This window comes from Panthera uncia, assembly GCF_023721935.1.
Source record: "Panthera uncia isolate 11264 chromosome A3 unlocalized genomic scaffold, Puncia_PCG_1.0 HiC_scaffold_11, whole genome shotgun sequence".
Classification (NCBI taxonomy): domain Eukaryota; kingdom Metazoa; phylum Chordata; class Mammalia; order Carnivora; family Felidae; genus Panthera; species Panthera uncia.
In genome coordinates, this window is record NW_026057578.1 from 59,434,250 (window position 1) to 59,458,016 (window position 23,767).

The 23,767-nt window shown below is 39.2% G+C and overlaps 2 protein-coding genes across 3 annotated transcripts in view; both read right to left on the reverse strand.

Annotated features, from left to right (window-relative positions):
- Nucleotides 1–3,185: 3,185 nt before the first annotated feature.
- On the reverse strand, nt 3,186–5,544 carry LIPT1 (lipoyltransferase 1). The gene is made up of 2 exons (XM_049651375.1): nt 5,451–5,544; nt 3,186–4,360 (listed from the first exon to the last, which is right to left on the reverse strand). The coding sequence occupies exon 2, from the start codon at nt 4,357–4,359 to the stop codon at nt 3,238–3,240; it is 1,122 nt and encodes a 373-aa protein (XP_049507332.1). The 5' UTR covers nt 4,360; nt 5,451–5,544; the 3' UTR covers nt 3,186–3,237.
- A 3,968-nt stretch (nt 5,545–9,512) lies between these two features.
- Nucleotides 9,513–23,767, reverse strand: part of CA3H2orf15 (chromosome A3 C2orf15 homolog) — a 17,371-nt gene continuing 3,116 nt past the window's right edge. For both annotated transcript variants that reach the window (XM_049651377.1, XM_049651378.1), the window contains exon 3: nt 9,513–11,221. In XM_049651377.1, coding sequence (XP_049507334.1) covers nt 10,877–11,152 — 276 coding nt within the window. In that variant the 5' untranslated portion in view covers nt 11,153–11,221 and the 3' untranslated portion in view covers nt 9,513–10,876. The remainder of the gene's footprint in view (nt 11,222–23,767) is intronic.

Here is a 23,767-nt window from a genome sequence, read left to right on the forward strand (position 1 = left end):
GCATGCACAAGCGGGGTAGGGGCAGAGAGAGGGAGATAGAATCCCAAGCAGGCTCTGTCCTGCCAGCGCTGAGCCTGATGCAAGGCTCCAACTCACACACTGTGAGATCATAACCTGAGCTGAAATCAAGTCAGATGTTTAACTTACCAAGCAACCCAGGGGCTACCCTGCCTCCCCCCCCACCCCCCGCCGCCTTTTTTTCCCCTGCCTCCCCTTTTTTAATGCCAGCAGTGATTTTTAGAGTGACTTTGAGATTCCTCCCATGGAGAGGTGGTTATTGATGTTCTCTCCCCTTGAATTTGGATGCACATGGGACTACAGAAGTGATACTGTGTTACTTCCAAGACTAGGTCATAAAAGGAAAGAGTTTCTGTTGGGCTTGAGTCACTTGTTCTGGAAATCCAGCTACCATGTTGTGAGGAAGTCCAGGCAGGCTTGATTAGGTCCAAGTGGAAAGAAATTGAAGCCCTCAACTCACAGCCCCAGCTGAGCTCCCAGCCAACTGCCAGCACCAATTTGCCAGCCATGTGAGCCATCTTGAAGTAGGTATTTCCAGCCCCTTAAGCTGTCCTAGCTAATCCCACTGGATCATATGAGCTATCCCCATCAAAGCTCAGCTCAAATTGTAGATTTGTGAATAAAATAAACGTTTTTTAAGACACTAAGTTTTGGAATGGTTTGTTAGTTAGCAATAGATAACTGATAAAACTTGGAATACTCTCCTCCCCACTCCCCTGTGCATGGCTGCTTTCTTCTCATTCTTCAGGTCTCTGTTTCAATGTCCTCTCCTTGATAGGTCTAGCTAGGTAGTCTCTATTATAGCTACCTGGGCTTTTGTTTGTTTGTTTTATAATTGTCTGTCTACATTCCCTATTAGGCTTGAGTTTTTTACACTCAGGTCTTTAACTACTAATGGGTCATAAAATCAGTTTTTAAAAGCTGAAATAAAATTGAATATAAAATATCAAATAAATAGTATAGGATAAACATTGCATTGTAAAACTTGTTAGGTATAGGTAATATCTGTGCTGGTACACAATATAAAATATTTATTTTTTACTCTAGTTTTTAACAAGTTTGAAAAGCCATTACACTAAACTGTCAATTCTTGAGGTCGTATCTGTATCTTACTCACCATGAACATCCAGCAACTACAAAGTACCTGGCACACAGTAGGCACTCAAAAAGCACACAGTAAATACTGTAGAAATAAGAGAAATATATGAATGAACTGTAGAGACACAAAGTGTTGGCACTGACTTTACTCTGAAGAAGTTTGGCACTGAAGAGATAGAGACAAAGCAAAACTTGAGCAGGGGTTTAGGGGAAAGAAGAGACATGAGCATGTTCATTCACTCTGGGTAAGGATCCAGTAAAAATGGAGAGAGAAAATGCAAGATAAAGAAGATAATTTTTTTTTTATTTAAAAAAATTTTTTTTAAATGTTTTTATTTATTTATTTATTTATTTGAGAGAGAGAGAGAGAGAGAGCGAGCGAGCATGAACAGGGGAGGGGCAGAGAGAGAGGGAGACACAGAATCGGAAGCAGGCTCCAGGCTCTGAGCAGTCAGCACAGAGCCTGACACAGGGCTCGAACTCACGGACCATGAGATCATGACCTGAGCTGAAGTCGGACGCTCCACCGACTGAGCCACCCAGGCGCCCCAAGAAGATAATTTTTTGATTGTACAAGGCCCAAACAGGTTGGAAAGGACAAAGATCCAGGTACAATTACAGGGGTTAGCCTTAAGGAAAAGGAGTTGAGAATGAAGGACAATTGTTGAGAAGACATGGGGTACTGAAGGAACTCATTTATGAAGGCTTCCACTGTCAAATTAGGAGTTAAGGTTTGTGACAAGAGCAGTGGAGCTCTGAACTTAAGAGGAAACATTTGTGATTAAGGCCTTTGAAGAATGAGGGAGTCAATGGAGAGGAATTGAACCTGACGCCAATAGAGAATAAATATAAGTTGGAAACTGCAAATATTAAATTGGGTTAATCTGCATGATTACATGAATTTTCCTCCAGCTTTGCCTGCCATCTGGGTATCATAGGAGTAAAAGATCAGTTGTTGGAAGAAAAATAATTTTAAAAAATGGCTATATAGTTCAAGAGAGAAAAGCAAATGAGAATGCTGATAAGAAAGGACAGTATACATGAAAGAATTCAGGGTTGGGTAGGAAGGGAGAGGAAGCAAGAGATTTGGAGAGTTAAGGGGTTAGAAAAGTGCAGTGGGCTCCTCTTTAATGGGAGAGGATGGAGGATAAGACACTTAAATAACATGGGGGTTAGAGGTACTGACTGTGGCACAGTTGAAAATCCACATATAACTTCGGACTTCCCCAAAACTTAACTAGTAGCCTGCTGACCAGAAGCCTTATTAATAACCATCAACACATATTTTGTATTATGTACTGTATTCTTGAAGTAAGCTAGAAAAAATGTTATTTAAAAATCCTAAGGCAGGTGCCTGGGTGGCTCAACTGGCTAAGCATTTGACTTCAGCTCAGGTCATGATCTCATTGTTCATGGGTTCAAGCCCCCCGTTAGGCTCTGTGCGGACAGCTCAGAGCCTAGACCTGCTTTGGATTTTGTCTCCCTCTCTCTCTGCCCCTCTTCTGCTCATGCTCTCTCTCAAATAAAAAAATAAACGCTAAAAAAATTTTTTTTTTAAATCGTAAGGGAAAGAAAATATTTATAGCACTGTAAAAAAAAAAATATCTGCATACAATTGGACCCATGCAGTTCAAACCCATTGTTCAAGGTCAACTGTATGATTTAAAGGAAGAAGTTTAGAATTTAAGGTTTCAGAGGTGACAGGAAGCCTGGGTTGTATTCCCTAGAGGTAAGAAAACTAATTCTGAGATCAATGTCAAATAAAGTATACATCTCCATGGTAGTAACAGGAAGGAGCAGAAATACATATCTGTGCTAGGTTAAAAAAAATAAATAAAAAGCAATGAAGAAAGAGATAACATATCTATAGGCCAGAAAATAGAAAATATGGACTAGCTGACACTTCCTAATGAGGAATAGTTACTGAAAGAGACTATGTCTTTTTTAAGAGACATACAATGAAGGTGCCTAGCTGGCTCAGTCGATAACAGCGTGCGACTTGATCTCAGGGTTGTGAATTCAAGCCCCATGTTGGGTGTGGAGATTACTTTAAAAAAAAAAAAAAGACATACAAAGTAAACATTTTATTATCATTAAAACCATTAATAAATTTATTGGGAATCACATTATTCCCTTAATTTTTTCACAGAGAATATTCCATTTACTGTGTAGTTCATCATCTTTAGGACATGTTTTATGTAATATACTTGTTAGCATAGTAGTTTCAATTGGGCAAAACTTACTGCCAATAAAACCTGCTTTTAATTTGTCACATATTTCCAGTGGCAACCAATGATCAGGTGCTTCAATATTACAGATTTCAATTCTTCCATTCTTTATGTCTATGACTATTTTAATTTCCAAATATGACTGTCCATATAATACATTAAAGGAAGTGTTTATACTAAACTTTGGAGTTTTGCCATATATCCACTCCCAGGTCTGTAGTTCTTTGGCTTTATTATTTATTCCAGGAAACAGTGTCTCATCCGTTGGGTTTATTAGGTTAATATGATTATCAATTTGATGGTAAGCAGCATATTCTGCAGCAATAGCATTCATCAGTACTTCACAGGTCAGAGTGGGATCTTTTTCCAAAAGATTTTTTACTACGGAAGGTATGCTAGCAGTGGCATTGCTCTTGATCCCTTGGTAAGGGCTCTTCAGCAAAGATGACAAGAAGGTCCTATTGGTACTACATAATAAAGTGCAATGGTGATAAGCAGTAGTCCGGCCAATCTTAGAAGCTGTTCCTGAGATTTTAAACTGTCCATCAAGTAAAAGGTCACATCTTTTAGTGGCCTGCACATCCAGCTGGGGTTGGATAGCATTCAGAGCTCTCACAACTAATTTTAAATTCTCCATCCTATTGTACTTTTTTTTGGTTGTAAAAAAAGTCAAATTGATATTACCCATATCATGATAGACTGTTCCTCCTCCACTTCTTCTCCGAGCCAGTTTTATACCTTCTTCTCTCATCAGATTCAGGTTGCATTCCTGCCAAGGATTCTGATGTCTACCTATTACAACAGAGGGAGAATTTCTCCAAAGGAAAAGAACCGGCTTGCCCTCTAGATTCACATGGTCATGGATCCAGTCTTCTACAGCCAGATTTTGATAAACATCATTAGAAATCGATTGTAAAATAAGCCCACTTTTTACTGTGTTTTTAAAGCCAGCTGTTGGGACCTTGAGGTTACAAAGTAACTGGAAGCAATTCTTCATTGAAAATGGGATCAGCATGCTTTTAAAAATGGAAGAGAAACAAGTTAATTGAGAAAAAGAAAATTTAATTGCATTTTCTAGCTCTTGATTCTCGGTTATTTAATCAAAACTTTCTAATGTATCAGTTGCTTTGCTTGCCTTTTAGCTTTATTGTTAGTCTTTAACAACTCTACAACAGAGTACTCAAAGGAAATAAACGAAGACAAACCTGAAGAAGAGTTTCAATGTCTGATGGAATGTGCCTTGTGGAAACCACCTTCCCAGCTTCTGGGCTCTGGAGAGATCCTGTTAAAGCCAGGATATCCTCTTTCTCCTAGAGGAGGCTTGGATTCATCTGGGACCGGTGAATCTCTTTTTATTCAATGGTTCAGTAACAGATCAGCCTTGAAGGTCTGGTAAAATGTTTCTTTTCTTTTTTAAAAATGTTTGCTTATTTTTGAGATAGAGGGCGAGTGGGGGAGGGGCAGAGAGACGGAGACCCAAGACTCCAAAGCAGGCTCCAGGCTCTGAGCTATCGGTACAGAGACCCAGGCTGGGCTCAAACTCACCAACTGTGCGATCATGACCTGAGCCAAAGTGGGAGAAGCCGACTGAGCCACCCAGGCCTCCCTAAAATGTTTCTTTACATTTTATAGTTTTCCCCCAGACAACAACCTTATTTCCATATTCTAGGGGGACGCTTTGATACCACCATTTTGCATTACAAACATGCTTTTCAACACTGAACAGAAAGCAAAAGATAACAATTCCATCTATCCTCCTATGTAGGCCCAGCTCCTTCAAAACACCTGTTATTTTGCTACATCTTTGACAGTACATAACTGACCCAGAGTCTCACGACGGTCGCATGTTTTATTTCGCTTTCTTGGCTCTCTGTGGGAACGCACACACCTGGCACCCAACACGTTTTAGTTTTTTACCCTCCTGCGTTGGGGATAAGCTGTTCCTAACCGTGGAGTTAGGTCGTCCCAAGCGGTGAGCGAAAACCACGGCGTGTACAGCACCGGCCTCGGCGGCCTGGACTCAGAGTCCCAGGTGTCCACCCACCACTCACACCCAAAGGGCCGCCCGCCCCAGCGGCCCCGAACCGCACTTACAGCTTAGCTCACCTGCTTCTTCCAGTCGCGCGCACGGCGCACGCAGGTTCCTACAGGAGAAGGACGCGTGCGAGGACCCCACGGCCCGTCAGGCTGCGCGCGCGGCCAGCCCCGCCCACTGCCCACTGGGCCAGAGGAAGGCTGGGCGGCGGAAGCGCCGAGAGGAGGCGGGGCCACGCCGGGAGCCCTTCGTTCCCATTCTTTTGGTGTCTGGCTGTGGGTGCCCGAGGGGCTCTCGACAGAGTCGACCAGCTGGCGCTAAACCAGATTAGAGATGGGGATACGTTCCAATGGAAAGTCACAGCGCCCGCAGTTCAGATGGAGTTCCCCACGTGACAGCGCGGAGCTAAGGGTCACCCAGGGCGAAGGTAGGACAGGGCGGCTGTGTCAGGTTGGAGGGGGCATTCGCAGAGCGAGGCCAGAGGGAGGACGCCAGGAAGCCAGAGCAGTCAGGTCGCATGCCAGGCCAGGCCAGAGCACCAGCAGATGCCTACTGAATGTGCAGTCATTGCTCCAGGTCTTTCCGTATCTCCCTCCTCACAGTCCAAAGAGCACATAATTCCACTTGGAAGGCGAGAAAACTAAAATCAGTTTTAAAAGACAAATTGCATTTAAAGGAATAAACGCTGGTATTCCCAATACAGAGATGGAAACTGCTGGGAAGGAGTGGGTCAGAAAATACACACTTAGGCTAATGAATGTTACCTATCTGCGGTGACCCTAAGTGCAGTTGGCAAGAAAATTCTTGTGGCTCAGCCAGGTGGGCAATTCCTCCAGCAAGCCAAAGTTTCATTTAACTATTGCTGCATAATAACTGACTCAAACATCAGTGGCTTAACACGATTTTTTATTTCTAATATTTATACGGTTTCACCAGAGCTTTATTCATCCAGGGTTGACTGAGCTGGGAGGTCCAGGATGGTCTTATTCACACCCTGGCAACTGGTGTTTACTGGCTGCTGGGGCACCTCAATTCACACCTAACCTTGGAAGAGACACTTCAGCCACCTTATGTTAGCCAAAGCAACAACAAAGTCAGGCCAGAGATAAGGGATGGAGCAATGGACCTCACCTCTTCATAAGAGGAGCCCAAAGAATTTGTGGTCTCTTTCAATCTTCCACAGAAATGAAAATTTTCAGTTAGAATAGAAACTGCCTAGGCCTGCATCTTGGAATAAGCAGCATCCAGGGTTCACAATTTGGTGATGCTTCACAGGGCTCCATAAAAAGCTACAATTTTTTTTTTTTTAAAAGCTACAATAAAGACAAATGGCTCATTTATCATTACCCTTTTGGTTGAAGTTCCTCTTTCTTGTATTACGCAGATGGAATGGATTTTGTTCAGTTAGTCCCTCTAGGAATTTTATTAAAAATAGCCACACAATACTGTTTCCCTTTGCTTATATTACATCCTTCCTAAATTTCATTTCTCTCAAATCTGAGATAATTTTTTTCCCTTTATTTCCTACTGAGGTGGTTGTGTCCTTTGGTTATTCTTAACCCTTCTCCTACTTCACCTCCACTGGAACCTTCTTCCACTGACACCCAAACATGAACTCTGCTTCATCATAACAATCCTCCAGTGACCCCACTTCCTTTTCCACCTTTCATCCTGTCTACTTCCCTTTAAAAGAGCAGAGCTTCAAGGACTTGCTACATATCCAGTTGCTTACTTCCCATTCATAATCAACTTCCAATATTTCTTCTGTCCCCATTCTGTCAAAAGTGCTTTTTGAGTGGGGGGTGGTGAAATGGGTCAGGGTGGTCAAAGGTATAAACTTCCAGTTATAAGTAAGTCCTGGGGATCTAATGTACAGCATGGTGTCTATAGTTAACAATATTGTATTAATGTGTTTACAAGGTGCTGAGAGTAGATCTTAAAATTTTTCATCACAAGAAAAAAATTTGATGGATGTTAACTTATTGTGTTGTTTTGCGGTATATACATATATAAAATCATTATGTTGTACACCTAAAACTAACCCAATGTCGTATGTCAATTATATTTCTATTAAAAAATAGAAATAAAGAATAAATAAATCTCTTTAAATCACTAAAAATGTATTCAGGGCTGATGAAGAATGAGGTCAGCTACTTATTTTCAAATGGTTGTGGAGAGACGGAAGGCCTTTGTACTAGCAACTTTTCTGTAAATTTGAGATTGTTTCAAAATAAAAGGAAAATAATATATGTTAGGTGTCTGGCACTGTAATAAAGACTGTTAGTGCCCCCATGCATTCTCCAGCTGCTGTGAGTGTAGGAGCTGTTGTGTCCAGAGACACGTTAGTGATTCATGCTACCTCCCTGCTCCTCCAGCTTCCCCCTTGGGCTTTGTGGTAGCAATCAAGGTCTGACTAGTATGGGGCACAATAGTCCCACCCTTTGCCTCAAAATGGGTAATGGAACAGCTGTACAGTCAGATCCTTCCAAAGCATCCTGTGGATCAGGCCAAGAATTTATCTGAGCCCTCATCCTCAGCTGACTCCTATTTCCCTGTCTTGCTTCCTTCACTCCCTTACATGCTTTTTCTAAAGAGCACACTCTCAAAAATCACATGCATCTGAATTCCTGTCTCAGGCAGTTTCTAGGGAATCCCAACTAAGAGATCACACACTAGCTCAATAAGTGAAAGCTTTTATTATTAGCATCCATGACAACATCATTAGATGCAATACATAATAGGTTTAGACACCTTATTTTATGGATATGTTGAATTTAAAGTCTCCTAAACATCCTTATTTCTGCTGAACTACTTTTTTTTTTTATGGGAAGTTTACTGTCTTATTAGAAGTGGCAGAACTCTGAAAAGTACTCACTTTAGGATTCCACTTGTAGAATTCTCCCAAAACACCTAAGTGAGGTTGTTATCCTTATTAAGCTTGTTCCATTTTACCTCTTCCAGGAAGTCTTTGTGGATTTCCCTTGTCAAGTGTGCTGCTAAAACTATGGCTTAAGTTGGATTTGAGGATTCCAGTTTTTTGGTATCTTAGCAGCAGTGGTTCTCAATGAGGGTGATTAATGTTAGCATTTTTATTGTCTCAATGACTTGAGTGAGCTACTATATCTGACATCATGCAATGCATGAGGCATCATGCACAATGAAAAATCATCCCACATTCAGCATCACCATGACTATCAAATATCCTGTTGGACATTCATGGAGATGAAAAACAAGGCTGTAAATATCTGAGCCAAGCCCCTGTTAAAAAAAAAAAAAAAAGTGATTTTGCTAAGGTCATTGTGACATTTCACGTTGCTAGATCCAATCCTTGTCTAACCTTGCAGTTGACTACCTCTACCTTAATGACTACTGTGGGCAATCTTGACATTACCTTGTCTTGGTTTTCCACCATCCTCAATGCCAGTTCCTCAGTTCCTTTGCTAGTTCCCTTGTGCTGACTAGCTCCTAAATGTTGGAGTTCTCAGGACTTTAGCTCACATTATACATTCACCTTAAGCAATTTCATTCATTCCCAAGGCTTTAAATGCCATTTCTGTGTACAACTTCAAAAGTTGTATTTTTAGTTTCATACATATAAATGACTACTTGCCTTGGAAGCTGGGTTATGTCCCCAAACCATGCTCCTGAGCTTTTCCCTAAGGAACCTCCATGCATGTAGTCTCTTTAGCTAGAAATCGTTTCTTTTTCCTCCACTTTCAAACCATCACTCTTTCCTGCTAAACTTCATTTGGACTTTAACCCTTCTCAAGATCTCAACCATCACCATCATGTTACTTAGACAACCATGTCACTGCAAAAGCTATGAAAACTTCCTAGTTCCAACAATTAAAAATCAAGTTTATGTGTTATGTCTCCTGTCTTTCTGAACATTTTACTTTTTCTTCATGGTACATCATAATATGCATCTTATAGAATTACTGTCTGATACTGTATCTTCCCTGGTAGACAGTAAGCACTATGAAGATGGTGGCTATTTTATTCACTACTATATCCCCACCAAGAAACATAATGCCAAGTTAGGTGAACAAATGAATGACTTATGTTTTTTTCCTCTCCCAAAGAATTATGTTCTGTAAATGATAAAAAGCAGTGTCTTATTGGCTTATGTCCAATTCAACAATTTTATTTAACTCTAGGATCAATATTCCTTACAATACATTTGTATTTTTCTGATTTATAAAATAGTTTCCCCTGAAAGAAGATGGTTTTTCATCTTTGTTTTTATGAATATTAAGGAAATTTCTCACAATTAGCCATTAGAGATAGCCAGTAAATTTTAAAGTACAGGAAAATGTTCAAAACATACATACATACATAATATAAATAGTTACAAGGTCACTATATGTCAACACAAAATGGTTTTACTTTCATCTAACAATACTTGGGACAATACTGCTGTCTCAAACTACTAGACATTTCTATAAGAATGGCAAACTGATGCTATAAAACAAGAATTTTTTTTTATCAATATATTAGGTTTATTTATTTTTTCAATATATGAAGTTTATTGTCAAATTGGTTTCCATACAACACCCAGTGCTCATCCCAAAAGGTGCCCTCCTCAATCCCCATCACCCATCCTCCACTCCCTCCCACCCCCCATCAACCCTCAGTTTGTTCTCAGTTTTTAAGAGTCTCTTATGCTTTGGCTCTCTTTCACTCTAACCTTTTTTTTTTTTTTCTTCCCCTCCCCCATGGTCTTCTGTTAAGTTTCTCAGGATCCACATAAGAGTGAAACCATATGGTATCTGTCTTTCTCTGTATGGCTTATTTCACTTAGCATCACACTCTCCAGTTCCATCCAAAAACAAGAATTTTTTAACACAAGACTATTTTTCTTACATTAAGTATTGGTGGTATAAAATGGTAGTATCAATAAAATAAACCATTAGACTTGGAAATAACTATTTTGTAACTCTGAAATGAATTCAATGTGGGGAAAAATAGTTTTAAAAGGATGATTTAAAATGTGAAATGCTTCTCAAGATATGTAACTTACTGGTCTTTTGCAGGGTTTATGTGAAGTGATCTTTTACAGAACAGAAATGCAAAACTGCAGTAAGATAAAGTACCCTAAAGCAAAATCCCAAACTTGAAATATTAAAAAATTGGTACACTAGAAATAGTATGAAATACAGGTGTCAAATTGTTCAGGCACTGTTTTTGATCACTTGTTAGAGAAACATTATAATTAAAATGTTTTAGTACCATTTAAATACTGTTAATCAAAAATTCTGATTTTTGACAAGGATAGAATACCAGAGAATTTTGCTTTGAATTTTGAAAAGTTTTTTTTCCCCTAAAACAACTGTTTTGAATATGTATCAAAAAAGTGCAGTCTAAGGTGATTCATAAATAGTGAAAAATAAGCAATCATCATCCTTCATTTTGTTAGGTTTTCCTAATAAGGTTAAGTTCTCATTCAACATGCTCTCTTAGTCAAAAGCAATTTCTTTGGCAGAATGTACAAATAACTTCATTCCACATCTGTCATTTCTATTCCATCATTTTCTTTAACATATACTACAGAACCCAAGATTTTCTCTGAAAGAGATCCTGTGCTAATCTCTTTACTTCTTGTAAAGTTTTCTTGGCTTGTGTTTTCTAATCTTATTTTCTTGATGTTTTGAAATAACTGAGTCACTGGTTCCAACTTGCTTTTCTCAGTCCCTTGCATTAAATGATCGTCCACTTTTGAATCCACACGCATAGCAGATACCTGAGTAGCAGATTTACTAAGGGAAAATCCCATTGGGAGAGCTGAATAATATAGTTGGCAGGTATCTCTTTAAGCAGTGGAAATGTTTCTTCAACTTGATTGCTTGGAAAGAAATGATAACAGGTGAATACAGTGGTAATTTCAACTAACCTCATGGCAGTGCTTGTTTTCATGAAACATCATGGTGGTGACTCCAAAAATATAAAGTAAAATTGCCTTGGGGTGCCTGGGTGGCTCAGTCGGTCCAACTTCAGCTCAGGTCATGATATCATGGCTTGTGAGTTCAAGCCCCCCCCCCCCCCCCCCAGCCAGTCAGGCTCTAGCCTGACAGCTCAGAGCCTGGAGCCTGCTTCAAATTCTGTGTCTCCCTCTCTCTTTGCCCCTCCCCCGCTTGCGTGTGTGTGTGTGTGTGTGTGTGTGTGTGTGTGTGTGTGTGTGTGCTCTCGCTCTCAAAATAAATATTAAAAAAAATTTAAAAGTAAAATTGCCTTCCACTTCTCAATGTTTACATTTTCTTTGTAGGAGGATTTGCAGTTCTACAGGTTCTGTGAAAGTCTTTTTAAAAAGGAATTTATCAGATTTTGTGCTTTATCACCTTTCAGAAATAAGAGAGCTTCTCTACTTAGTCCTTTATATCGTTTTTCCTATCAAAAATTGTTAATAAATTATTAATGGATTAAAGAAATAATTACTGAAGGCCAAACACTCTGCTAGGTATTCTGCCAAAAATACAGATGCCCAAACAACTGTAAACATTTACCTATGAAGCAAACAGAATTAATGGGGGACGCCTGGATGGCCCAGTGGATTAAGTGTCTGGCTCTTGATCTCTCAGGTCATGATCTCACTGTTTGTGAGATCAAGCCCCACATCAGGCTCTGTAGCTGACAGCATGGAGATTGGGATTCTCTCTCTCCGCCCCTTCCCTGCTCATGCTCACACTGTCTCTTTGTCTCTCAAAATAAATAAACTTAAAAAGGAATTGAAGGGAGAAATAGTTCTATAATAATAGTTGAAGATTTCAATATTCCACTCTCAATAATGGATAGAACAACTAGATAGAAATAAGAAAATAGAGGACTTAGTAAAGAAATAGAGCACTTAAACAACAAACCGACTAGATTTTTTAATTTTAATTTTTTTTAATGTTCATTTTTGAGAGAGAGAGAGAGAGAGAGATAGAGCATGAGTGGGAGAGGGGCAGAGAGGGAGAGGGAGACACATAATCTGAAGCAGGCTCCAGGCTCTGAGCTGTCAGCACAGAGCCCAACATGGGGCTAGAATTCACAAGCTATGAGATCATGACCTGGGCTGAAGTCAGACACTCAACTGACTGAGTCACCCAAGTGCCATTAATTTTAATTTTTTATTTAAGTAGGCTTCATGTCCAGCATGGAGCCCAATGTGGGACTTGAACTCATGACCCTGAGGTCAAGACCTCAGCTGAGATCAAGAGTCAGACACTTAACCAATGGGCCACTCAGGTGTCCCTAAACCAACTACATTAACAAACATTTACAGAACACTCTACCCATCAACAGCATACACATTTTTCTCCAGTGCACTTGTGACATTTTCCGGGATAGACCACATGTTAGACCACAAATTGAGTCTCAACCGATTTTAAAAGGTCGATATCATATAAGGCATCTTCTCTGACCACAACAGAATGAAGTTGAAATCAGTAACAGACAACAGGAAAATTCATGAATTTGTGGAAATGAACACACTTTTTTTTTTTTTTTTTGAGAGCATGAGTAGGGAAAGGGCAGAGTAAGAGGGAGAGAGAGTAAGCAGGCTCCATACCCAGTGCGGTAGCTCAACCTCACTACTGTGAGATCATGACCTGAGCCGAAATCAAGAGTTGGATGCTTAACCTATTGAGCCACCCAGGCATCCTGAAATTAACACACTTTTAAACAACCAATGGATCAATGAAATCACAACAGAAATTAGAAAACACTTAGAGATGAACTTAAATTTACAGCATATCAAAACTTACTGGATACAGCTAAATCGGTGCTACAGTGGAAATTTATAGCTATTAACACATTAAAAAAACAAGATCTCAAATCATCAACCTAATTTTATAACATAAAGAACTAGAAAAAGAAGAAAAACTAAACTTACAGACAGCAAAAAGAAGAAAATAATAAAGATAGAAATAAAATAAATAAATAGAAAATAGAAAAACAACAGAAAAAGCAATGAAACCAAAAGTAGTTCTTTGAAAAGATAAACAAGATTGACACAATTTCTTAGATGGATTAAGAAGAAAAGATGACTCAAATTATTAAAATCAGAAATGAGAGCAGGACATTACTACTGATTTTACTGAAATAAAAAGGAATATAAGAGAGTGCTCTATTTTATATGTCAACAAATTGGATATTCTAGCTGAAATGGACAAGTTCCTAAAAACAGAAAACCTACCAAGACTAAATCATGAAGAAACAAAATCTGAATAGTCATCAAAATTCTCTTGACAAACAAAAGCCCCGGACCAGATGGCTTCACTGGTGAATCCTACCAGACACATAAAGAAGAACTAATACCAATCTTTGTCAAACTTTTCTAAAAATTGAAAAGGAGGGAACCCCTTATGTTACCATGAGGCCAGCATTACCCTGATATAAAAGCTGTAAGAAAACAAGCAAACAAACAAAAACCCTACAACAACCTGTAGACCAATATTCCTAAGGAACATTGATACAAAAATTCGCAACAAAGTACTAGCAAACCAAATTCAGCAGGATATTAAAAGGATTACACATCCTGATCAAGTGGGTTTATTCCTGGAATGCAAGAAAGGTTCAATATATAAAAATTGATCAATGTAATATATCACATTACAGAATGAAGGAAAAGAACCACACAATCAACTCAATGAAGCAGAAAAACATTTGACAAAATTCAACAAACTTTCATGATGAAATAGACAAACTAGGAAAAGATGGAAAATACCTCAACAAAATAAAAGCCATATGTGAAAACCCACAGCAAACATCATAATCAGAGAAAGCTTTTCCTTAAGATCAGGAATAAGGCAAGAATGCCCACTTTCACCACTTCTATTCAACACAGTACTGGAAGTTCTAGCCAGAGCAAAAAGAAATAAAAGGCACACAAATTGGAAAGGAAGAAGTAAAATTATCTCTATTCACAGATAATATGATCTTATATGTAGAAAATTCTAAAGATGGCACACACACACACACACACAAAACTGTTGGAACAAATGAATTCAGCAAAGTGGCATGATACAGTCAACACACAAAAGTCAGCTGCATTTCTATATGCTAACAATAATCTGAAAAGGAAATTAAGAAAAATCCACTTACATTAGCATAAATGGAACAATAAGATACTTAGGAATTAACTTAACCAAGGTGAAAGACTTGTATGATGAAAAATACAAAACACTGCTGAAAGAAATTAAAGAAGACATAAATAAAACACATCCCATGTTCACAGATTAGAAGACCTAATATTATTAAGATGTTCATATTACTCAAAGTGATCTACACATCCAAAGCAATCCTTATCAACATCCCAGTGACATATTTTGCAGAAATAGAAAAATCCATCCAAAAATTCATATAGAATCTCGAATAACCAAAATAATCTTGAAAAAGAATAAAGCTGGAAGGCTTACATTTCTTGATTTTAAAACTTAATAGAAGGCTACAGTAATCAAAATAATGTACTGGCCTAAAAACAGACATACAGACCAATGTAACAGAGTCCAGAAATAAACCCTCACATATATGGTCAAATGATTTTTTTTAAGTTTATTTATTTATTTTGAAAGAGAATGTGCATGCAAATGGGGGAGGGATGGGGTGGGCAGAGGGAATCCCAAGCAGGCTCTGCACTGGGGCTTGATCTCAGGAAGGGTGAAATCATGACCCGAGCCAAGATCAAGAGTTGGATTCTGTTTTTTTTTTTTTTTTTTTTTTACGTTTTTTTTATTTTTGAGACAGAGAGAGACAGAGCATGAATGGGGGAGGGGCAGAGAGAGAGAGGGAGACACAGAATCGGAAGCAGGCTCCAGGCTCCGAGCCATCAGCCCAGAGCCTGATGCGGGGCTCGAACTCACGGACCGCGAGATCGTGACCTGAGCTGAAGTCGGACGCCCAACCGACTGAGCCACCCAGGCGTCCCAAGAGTTGGATTCTTAACCAACTGAGCCACCCAGGCGCCGCAGCTCAAGTGATTTTTGATAAGGGTGCTTAGATCATTTCATGGAGAAAAGGACAGTTTTTTCAACAAAAGGTGCTGGGGAAGCTGGATATCCACCCACAAAAAAAAAAAAAAAATGGAACCCTTACCTAACACCATATGCAAAAATTAACTCAGAATGTATCAAAGACCTAAATATAAGATCTAAAACTATAAAACACCTAGAAGAAAAATAAGGCAAAAGCTTTGCCATGGATTTGGAAGTAATTTCTTGATTATGATGCCAAAGGCATAGGCAACAAAAGAAAACAGACAACTTGGTCTTCATGAAAATTAAAAAAAAAATTGTGTGTCAAAAGGCACTATCCAGAGTAAAAAGGCAACAGAAAAAATGGGAGAAAATATTTGTAAATCATATATCTGGTAAGTGACCAGTAGAATATACAGTGAACTCCTAAAATTCAACAACAAAAACCCAATTAAAAAATGGACAGAGGACTGGATTAGATATTTCCTCAAAGAAGATATGTGAATGTCCAATAAGCACATGAAAAGATGTTCAGTATCACTAATAATTACAGAAATGCAAATCACAACAGTGAGACACTGCTTTGTACCCATTAGGAAAGCTATTACAGAGAGAGAGAGAGAGAGAGAAAAGAAAGAAAGAAAGAAAGAAAGAAAGGGAAAAAGAAAACAAGTGTTGGCAAAGGTATGGAGAAATTGGAACCCTTATGTACTGTTGGTGGAAATGGAACAGCTGCTGTGGAAAATAATTTGGCAGTTCCCCCCAAAAGCTAAAAATAGAATTACCATATGATCCAGCAAACCAACTTCTGGGTATAGACCCAAAATAATTGAAATCAGGGTCTCAAATAGTTGTACACCCATGTTCATAGTAGCCTTATTCGCAACAGCTAAAACATGGAAACAGTTCAAGTGTCCATTGATGGGTAAGCAACATGTAATGCATATATATACAATAGAATATTATTTAATACTATAAAGGAAGAAATCCTGTAATATGCTACATGATGGACATTATGCTCAGTGAAATAAATTGGTCACAAATCGGTCACAATCGTCCACTGTATGATTCTTCTTGTGTCGTACTTAGAATACTCAAAATCAGAGAGAAAGAATGGTGGTTGCCATAGGGGGTTATTGTTTAATGGGTATAGAATTTCAGTTTTACAAGATGAAAATAATTCTGGAGAGGGATGGTGGTAATGGTTGCACAACATTATGAATGTATTTAATACACTGAACTGTACACACTCAATTGGTTAAGATGTTAAGTTATATGTATATCTTACCATAATATAAAAAAATGAAAAAAAAAAAAGAGTCCAATAAAGATACAGTACTTTTCAGTACAGATCCCCAATCTGTCAAGAGAGATGAACATGCAACATGAAGGAAGGGCCCAGAGAGGTTTTGAAAGGAGGGGAGCCTAGGTCAGGGTTGGGCTTTGAAAGATGGGCAGGAACTTGAAAGGCAGAATTGACCAGGTTGGAAGAAGGGACCAGCTTCCTGGCACAAGGAAAACAGTGAGGACTTCTGAAGTTTTGTCTAGTGCTTGTTAGAGAACAGTGATTGACCGACCGAAGTGCTTAAGCAGCAGTGTGAGATCTGAAACAGACTCCAAGTTGTAAATGAGAGCACTTTGCCACTTTTTGGAATATTGTCCTTCTTTTCCTCCCTCCTTCCCTTCCTCCCTCTCCCTCTTTCTTTCTCTCTCTCTTTCTTTCTTTCTTTCTTTCTGAGAGGGAGATAGAGAATCCCAGGCAGGCTCTGTGCTTTCAGTGCAGAGCCCAATGCTGGGCTGGAACTCACCAACTACGAGATCACGACCTGAGCCGAAATCAAGAGTTGGATGCTTAACTGACTGAGCCAGGAATGTGTCCAGGCACCCCAACAATGTATTATTTCTTTAATATTTAGGCACTGTGGTATCTGAGTTTAGAATTCCATCCCTATCAAGCTATAATCATTTTATTGACAAAAGATCTCTAATGATATCATCTTGAAACCTTAATCCATATGTGTGATTGAATATCAGTATTTACAACAGAACAAAGTCCTGGGCCTGTTGCAGTATCCTAAACATACTAGTTACTCAAATACTGTTAATATGAAAATTAGGAAATGGCTTTCTAGGAATCAGAGATAATTTAGCTAAAGTTTGAAAAGATCTCTCTGATGATATTCTAAAATGTAGGTCTCCCTGTTTCTTAGATCTGGAAACTGAAGTGAATATTTTTTCTCATCAAACACATATATAATACTGTCTTCAAATTAGTAAAATTGAATTTATTCTATTCTTTTGTCTGTCCTCTTTGATTATTTAAAAAGGAAGTACTCTGGGTATAAGACACGAATAAATGCTTTTCTAAAGAAGACACCCAGATGGCCAACAGGCACATGAAAAGATGCTCACCATCGCTCCTCATCAGGGAAATACAAATCAAAACCACACTCAGATACCACCTCACACCAGTCAGAGTGGCTAAAATGAACAAATCAGGAGACTACAGACTCTGGAGAGATGTGGAGAAACGGGAACCCTCTTGCACTGTTGGTGGAAATGCAAACTGGTGCAGCTGCTCTGGAAAACAGTGTGGAGGTTCCTCAAAAAATTAAAAATAGATCTACCCCTATGACCCAGCAATAGCACTGCTAGGAATTTACCCAAGGGATATAGGAGCGCTGATGCATAGGGGCACTTACCCCAATGTTTGTAGCAGCACTTTCAACAATAGCCAAATTATGGAAAGAGCCTCAATGTCCATCAACTGATGAATGGAGAAAGAAGATGTGGTTTATATATACAATGGAATACTACTTGGCAGTGAGAAAAAATGAAATCTGGCCATTTGCAGCAACATGGATTGAACTGGAAGGTATTATGCTGAATGAAGTAAGTCAGGCAGAGAAAGACAGATACCATATGTTTTCACTCATATGTGGATCCTGAGAAACTTAACAGAAGACAAGGGGGGAGTAGAAGGGGGAGAAAAAAGTTCCAGAGAGGGAAGGAGGCAAACCATAAGAGACTCTTAAATATTGAGAACAAACTGAGGGTTGATGGGGGTGGGGGAGAGGGGAAAGCGGGTGATGGGCATTGAGGAGGGCACCTGTTGGGATGAGCACTGGGTGTTGTATGGAAACCAATTTGACAATAAATTATATTTAATATAAAAAAATAAAAAGGAAGTACTCTTGCCAAAAATGTTTAACTTGAATCTAATCTTGAGGACACAATCAGATAAACCCAAACTGAGAGATATTATATAAAAAAAAATAGCCTCTAGTCAAAAATGTCAATGTTTGAAAGATACAGGGAAACTGAAAAATTGTTCCAGATTAAAAGAGACTAAAAAAACATGATTTCCAAATGCAGTTAATGATCCTTTAGTTGTGGGGGAGGGAAATGTACTATAAAGGCCATTTCTTGGACCACTGGAAAATTTGAGTATTGATGGTTTAGTAGATAATAATATTGTATTAATGTTAAATGCCCCAAATGTAGTACCTACTATGGTTATATAAGTGAATGTCCTTATTCTTAGGAGATACATGCTGAAATTGGGGTAAAGGATCTTTCCACAACTTGTTTTCAAATATTCCAGCAATAGATACAAAGAGAAAGTAAAATATGAAAAATGTTAACATTCAATTAACTATTGAATCTAGGTGGAAAGGGTTAAAAAAATTGTTCACTGTATTATTCTTGTTAAATTTCTGTATGTTTAAAACTTTTTCAAACTACAAAGTTGAAAAAACTTAAGAAGAATATACAATTGACCCTTGAACAACACAGGTTTGAACTGCATAGGTCCACTTATGTGTGAATATTTTGTCTTTTCTTTTTTTAAAAAAAATTAATGTTTATTTTTGAGAGAGAGAGAGAGAGAGAGAGAGAGCGAGCACGCAAGCAGGGAGAGGCAGAGAGAGAGGGGGAGACACAGAATCTGAAGCAGGCTCCAGGCTCCAAGCTGTCAGCACAGAGCCCAATGAGGAGCTTGAACTGCACAAGCCATGAGATCATGACCTGAGCCGAAGTCAAACACTTAACCCACTGAGCCTCCCAGGCGCCCCGTGAATATTTTTTCAATACATACAGTATGGTACTGTAAATGTACTTCCTCTTATGATCTTCTTAACATTTTCTTTTCTCTAGTTTACTTCTCATAAGAATACAGTATATAATACATATATAAAATACGTGCTAATTATTTATATTATTGGTAAGGATTCCAGTCAACAGTAGGCCATTAGTAGTTAAGTTTTGGGGGGATCAATAGATACATGTGGATTTTCAACCACATGGGCAGGGGAGGTTGGCACCCCTTAACCCTGCATTGTTCGAGTCAACTATAGTAACAAAACTCTGTGAAACATTATACTGCATATGAAATCAACAATGGTAAGATAATGGTAACATATAGATTCTCAACAAGCACATTAAATTTCAGTTTAATAGCAAAATTGAGGAAGAACCAAATGCAATAGGGTATATTTGGCCCTCTGAGTGTCACTTTCACTTGTCTGGAATCTTGAGGACATGAAGAAAGAACAAGTATATTTGGGACCTCTTTGGCCTGGCATTCAGATAGCCATTCAAGAAAAATTTTTTTAATGGTTATTTCTTTTGAGAGAGCAAGCATGAGCAGGGGAGAGACAGAGAGAGGGGGTCAGAGGATCTGAAGCAGGCTCTGTGCTGACAGCAGCAAGCGTGATGTGGGGCTCAAACCCGCAAACCATGAGATCATGACCTGAGCCTAAGTCAGACACTCAACTAAGAAACTAAATAAATTTGACATATACACACCACAGAGAGACTTGCCTTACCAGACATTAAGTTATGCTACAAAGTCAAAAGAAAAAAATAGTCTAGTACAGGCGCAGGAACAAATAAAGGACCAATGAAACATGACAGAGTTCTAATTTGGACCTAGTTGTGTGTAGGAACTTCATACATGGTAAAGGTGGCACCATACAACAGACTAAGTTTAGACAGAACAGACTAAGTTTAGTAGGATAGTACTGTCAATACTGGCTCACGATGTAGATGCAAATAAAGTAGGATCCCTATCTTATATATAAAAGTGAACTTCAAATGCAGTAAAGACCTAAATGTGAATTGCAGAACTATAAACACAGTTTTAAAAATGTAGGACAATATTTTATATCTTGGGTGGAGAAAGAGTTCTTGAATAAAAACTAACAAGCTTAAACAATAAGGAAGAAAACGGATGGATCTGAATACTCATAATTAAGAACTTCAATAAAGAAACTATAAACAGTTAAAAAGATGAAAATTGGAAGATGTGCTGTACAAAACGGACAAGGAATTTACAGCTAGAGTATAAGAATAACTACAAATCAACAAGAAAATGGGAAACCCAATAGAAAAGTGGGCAAAGGATATAACGATGTAATTCACAGATTGGGGAATCCCAAATAGATAACAAGTACATAAAGAGATGTTTGAACTTACTAGGAGTCAGAACAATGCAAGTTTACTACCATCAGAATGACAGACTCTAGGAAGGTAGATAACATGGAGTATTAAGAATACAGGATGACGAGGGGCGCCTGGTTGGCTCAGTTGGCTGAGCATCTGACTTCAACTCAGGTCATGATCTCACAGTTTGTGAGTTTGAGCCCCGCATCAGGCTGTGCTGACAGCTCAGAGCCTGGAGCCTGCTTCAGATTCTGTGTCTCCCTCTCCCTCTGCCCCTCCCCTGCTCACTGTCTATCTCTCTCTCAAAAATAAATAAACATTAAAAAAAAAAAAAAAAAAAAAGAATACAGGATGACAGGAAACCTTGTACATTGCTGGTAGAGTAATTTTTAGCTCCAATTTCATATTCTACATCCAAACCTTCAGTGAATCCTGTTTCTATTTTTACCCTTGCCCAACCCTTCCTATTGTGTATTCTTCAAACTGTATTTGGAATGAGCTTTTTTTTTTTTTTTTTTTTTTTTTTAAGTAGGCTCAATGCCCAATGTGCAGTTTGAACTCATGACCTTGGGATCAAAAGTCCCATGATCTACCGACTGAGTCAGCTAGGCATCCCCTGGAATGAGCCTTTTTAATAAAGTGTTAAAAAAATTTTGTTTTAATGTTTATTCATTTTAGAGAGACAGTGTGAGTGGGGGAGGGGCAAAGAGAGAGGGAGACACAGAATCCAAAGCAGGCTCCAGGCTCTGTCAGCACACAGTCCGATGTGGGGCTTGAACTCGTGGACTGCTAGATCATGACCTAAGCTGAAGTTGGGACACTTAACCGACTGAGCCACCCAGCACACCCCTGGAATGAGCCTTAAAAAAATTTTTTTTTAATGTTTATTTATTTTTGAGAGAGAGAGAGAGCATGCATGAGTGCATATGCATGAGTGGGGGGAGGGGGAGAGAGGGAGGGAGACACAGAATCTGAAACAGGCTCCAAGCTGTCAGCATAGGGTCTAACATGGGGCTTGAACTCATGAACCACAAGGTCATGGCCTGAGCCAAAGTCAGACACTCAACCAACTGAGCCACCCAGGTGCCCCTGGAATGAGCCTTTTAAAACATAAGCCAGATCTCATCAATACTCTGCTCACCACTCTGCTCTAGGTACTTTCCATGTCAGAGTAAAAGCCAAATTCTCTACATTTTGAGTCTCCAGCTGTGGTAAGGAGAATAATGGCCCTTAAAGATATTCACATCCTAATTCCCAGAACCTGTGAATGTCACATGGCAAGGGGAAATTAAGGTTGCAGATGGAATTAAGGTTCCCAGGCAAATGACCTTGAGGTAGGGAGTTTATCCTGGACTCACTGGTCGTTACCACTCTAACCACAAGGGTCTTCACAAGTGAAAGAGGGGAGGAATGTCACTATTAGAATGATGCAATGTGGGAAGGACCTGACTGGCCATTGCTGGCTTTGAAGCTAAAAGGAGACCACAAGCCAAACAAAGTGGGCAGCCTGTGAAGGCTGGATTCTTAGATGCTCCCCAAGAACCCCCAACAGGAATACAGCTCTGCTGACACCTTGATTTTAGTCTAGTGAGATCCATTTTGGACTCATGACCTCCAGAGCTGTAAGATAATAAATCTGTGTTGCTTACGTAACCACTAAGTTTGTGGTAAATTGTTACAGCAGCAATTGGAGACTAATACAGCCAGCTAACATTCTCAAATTCCTCTCTCACTCTGCCCCATGATCTTATTGCTATTCCTCAAGAATATGCTATGCCAAACCCTCTTCTGCTTTAAGGTTCATGCATTTACAGTTACCTCAGCCTGAAGCAATTATTGTGCAAAGCACTTCTGTTGGGGATGATTACTAACATGGGGTCTGAGGCTATCAATAGCTAGCTGACTTTGAGCCCTGAGGGAGTTAACAGGGACCAAATTTATCTTCATGTCTTCAACATCTTAAAAAAACAGACAACACATGAAACAGTGGTTTTTAAATAACAGACAATAGGCAGTGCATCCCTAAGAGATCCCTAAGAGAAAGGAAATAAACGAGGTGAAGCCTTTAAGCGCTCACCGCCTGGAAATTTCAGGCTTCAGCACAAAGAGGGGGAACCCAAACTGTGTCTGGTTATTTCAGTGAGTTGAGGAGATAGGAGTTCAGAGTCTGCAGAGACCAGGGTCACTAGAATTTGTGGAGAGATGAGAGAGGTACAGTGAGAGAAAGAGCTCCAGAGATCTGCAGAGAATTCCCCACAATTCTTTGGCTGAGTACTGATCAGGAAACACACGTGCAAGAAAACTACTGAAGCCTGGGAAAGAACCACCAAAAAGTAGAAGGCCAAAAAGTCCATAGATCTTACACAGGGCCAAAAATGCAGTTCCCACCAGCCTGAGTATAAAGAACTCCTAACACAGGGGACATTATACAGAGTCCTCAGAAAGGTATTGGCTTAGCAATGGGGCCAAATTAGCCCTGAGAGTATTTTGGACCTAACAAAGCTTAAAAGCAAGCTTCTAAAGCAGTGCTGTCTGACAGAACTTTCCTCAATGATTGAAATATTCTATATCTATTGTCCATTATACTAGCCACTAGCCCACATGTGGCTTTTGGAGTTTGAAATGTACATAGTACAAATGAAGAACTAAATTTTAAGTTCTACCTAATTTTATTAATATAAATCCAAAATGCCACATGTAGCTAGCTAATGGTTACTGTTTTGTTTTGTTTTTTAATGTTTATTTATTTTTGAGAGAGAGACAGAGCATGGACTGGGGAGGGGCAGGCAGGCAGACACACACACACACACACACACACACACACACACACACAGAATCTCAAGCAGGCTCCAGGCTCTGAGCTGTCAGCACAGAGCCCGACATGGGGTTTGAACTCACGAACTGTGAGATCATAACCTGAGTTGAAGTTGGATGCTCAACGAACTGAGCCACCCAGGTGCCCCTAATGGTTACTGTTTTTTTTTTTTTTTTTTTAA

Excerpts from the sequence above, each read along its gene's own strand:
- LIPT1 (XM_049651375.1), bottom strand. The coding sequence starts at position 4,359 with ATGCTGATCCCATTTTCAATGAAGAATTGCTTCCAGTTACTTTGTAAC.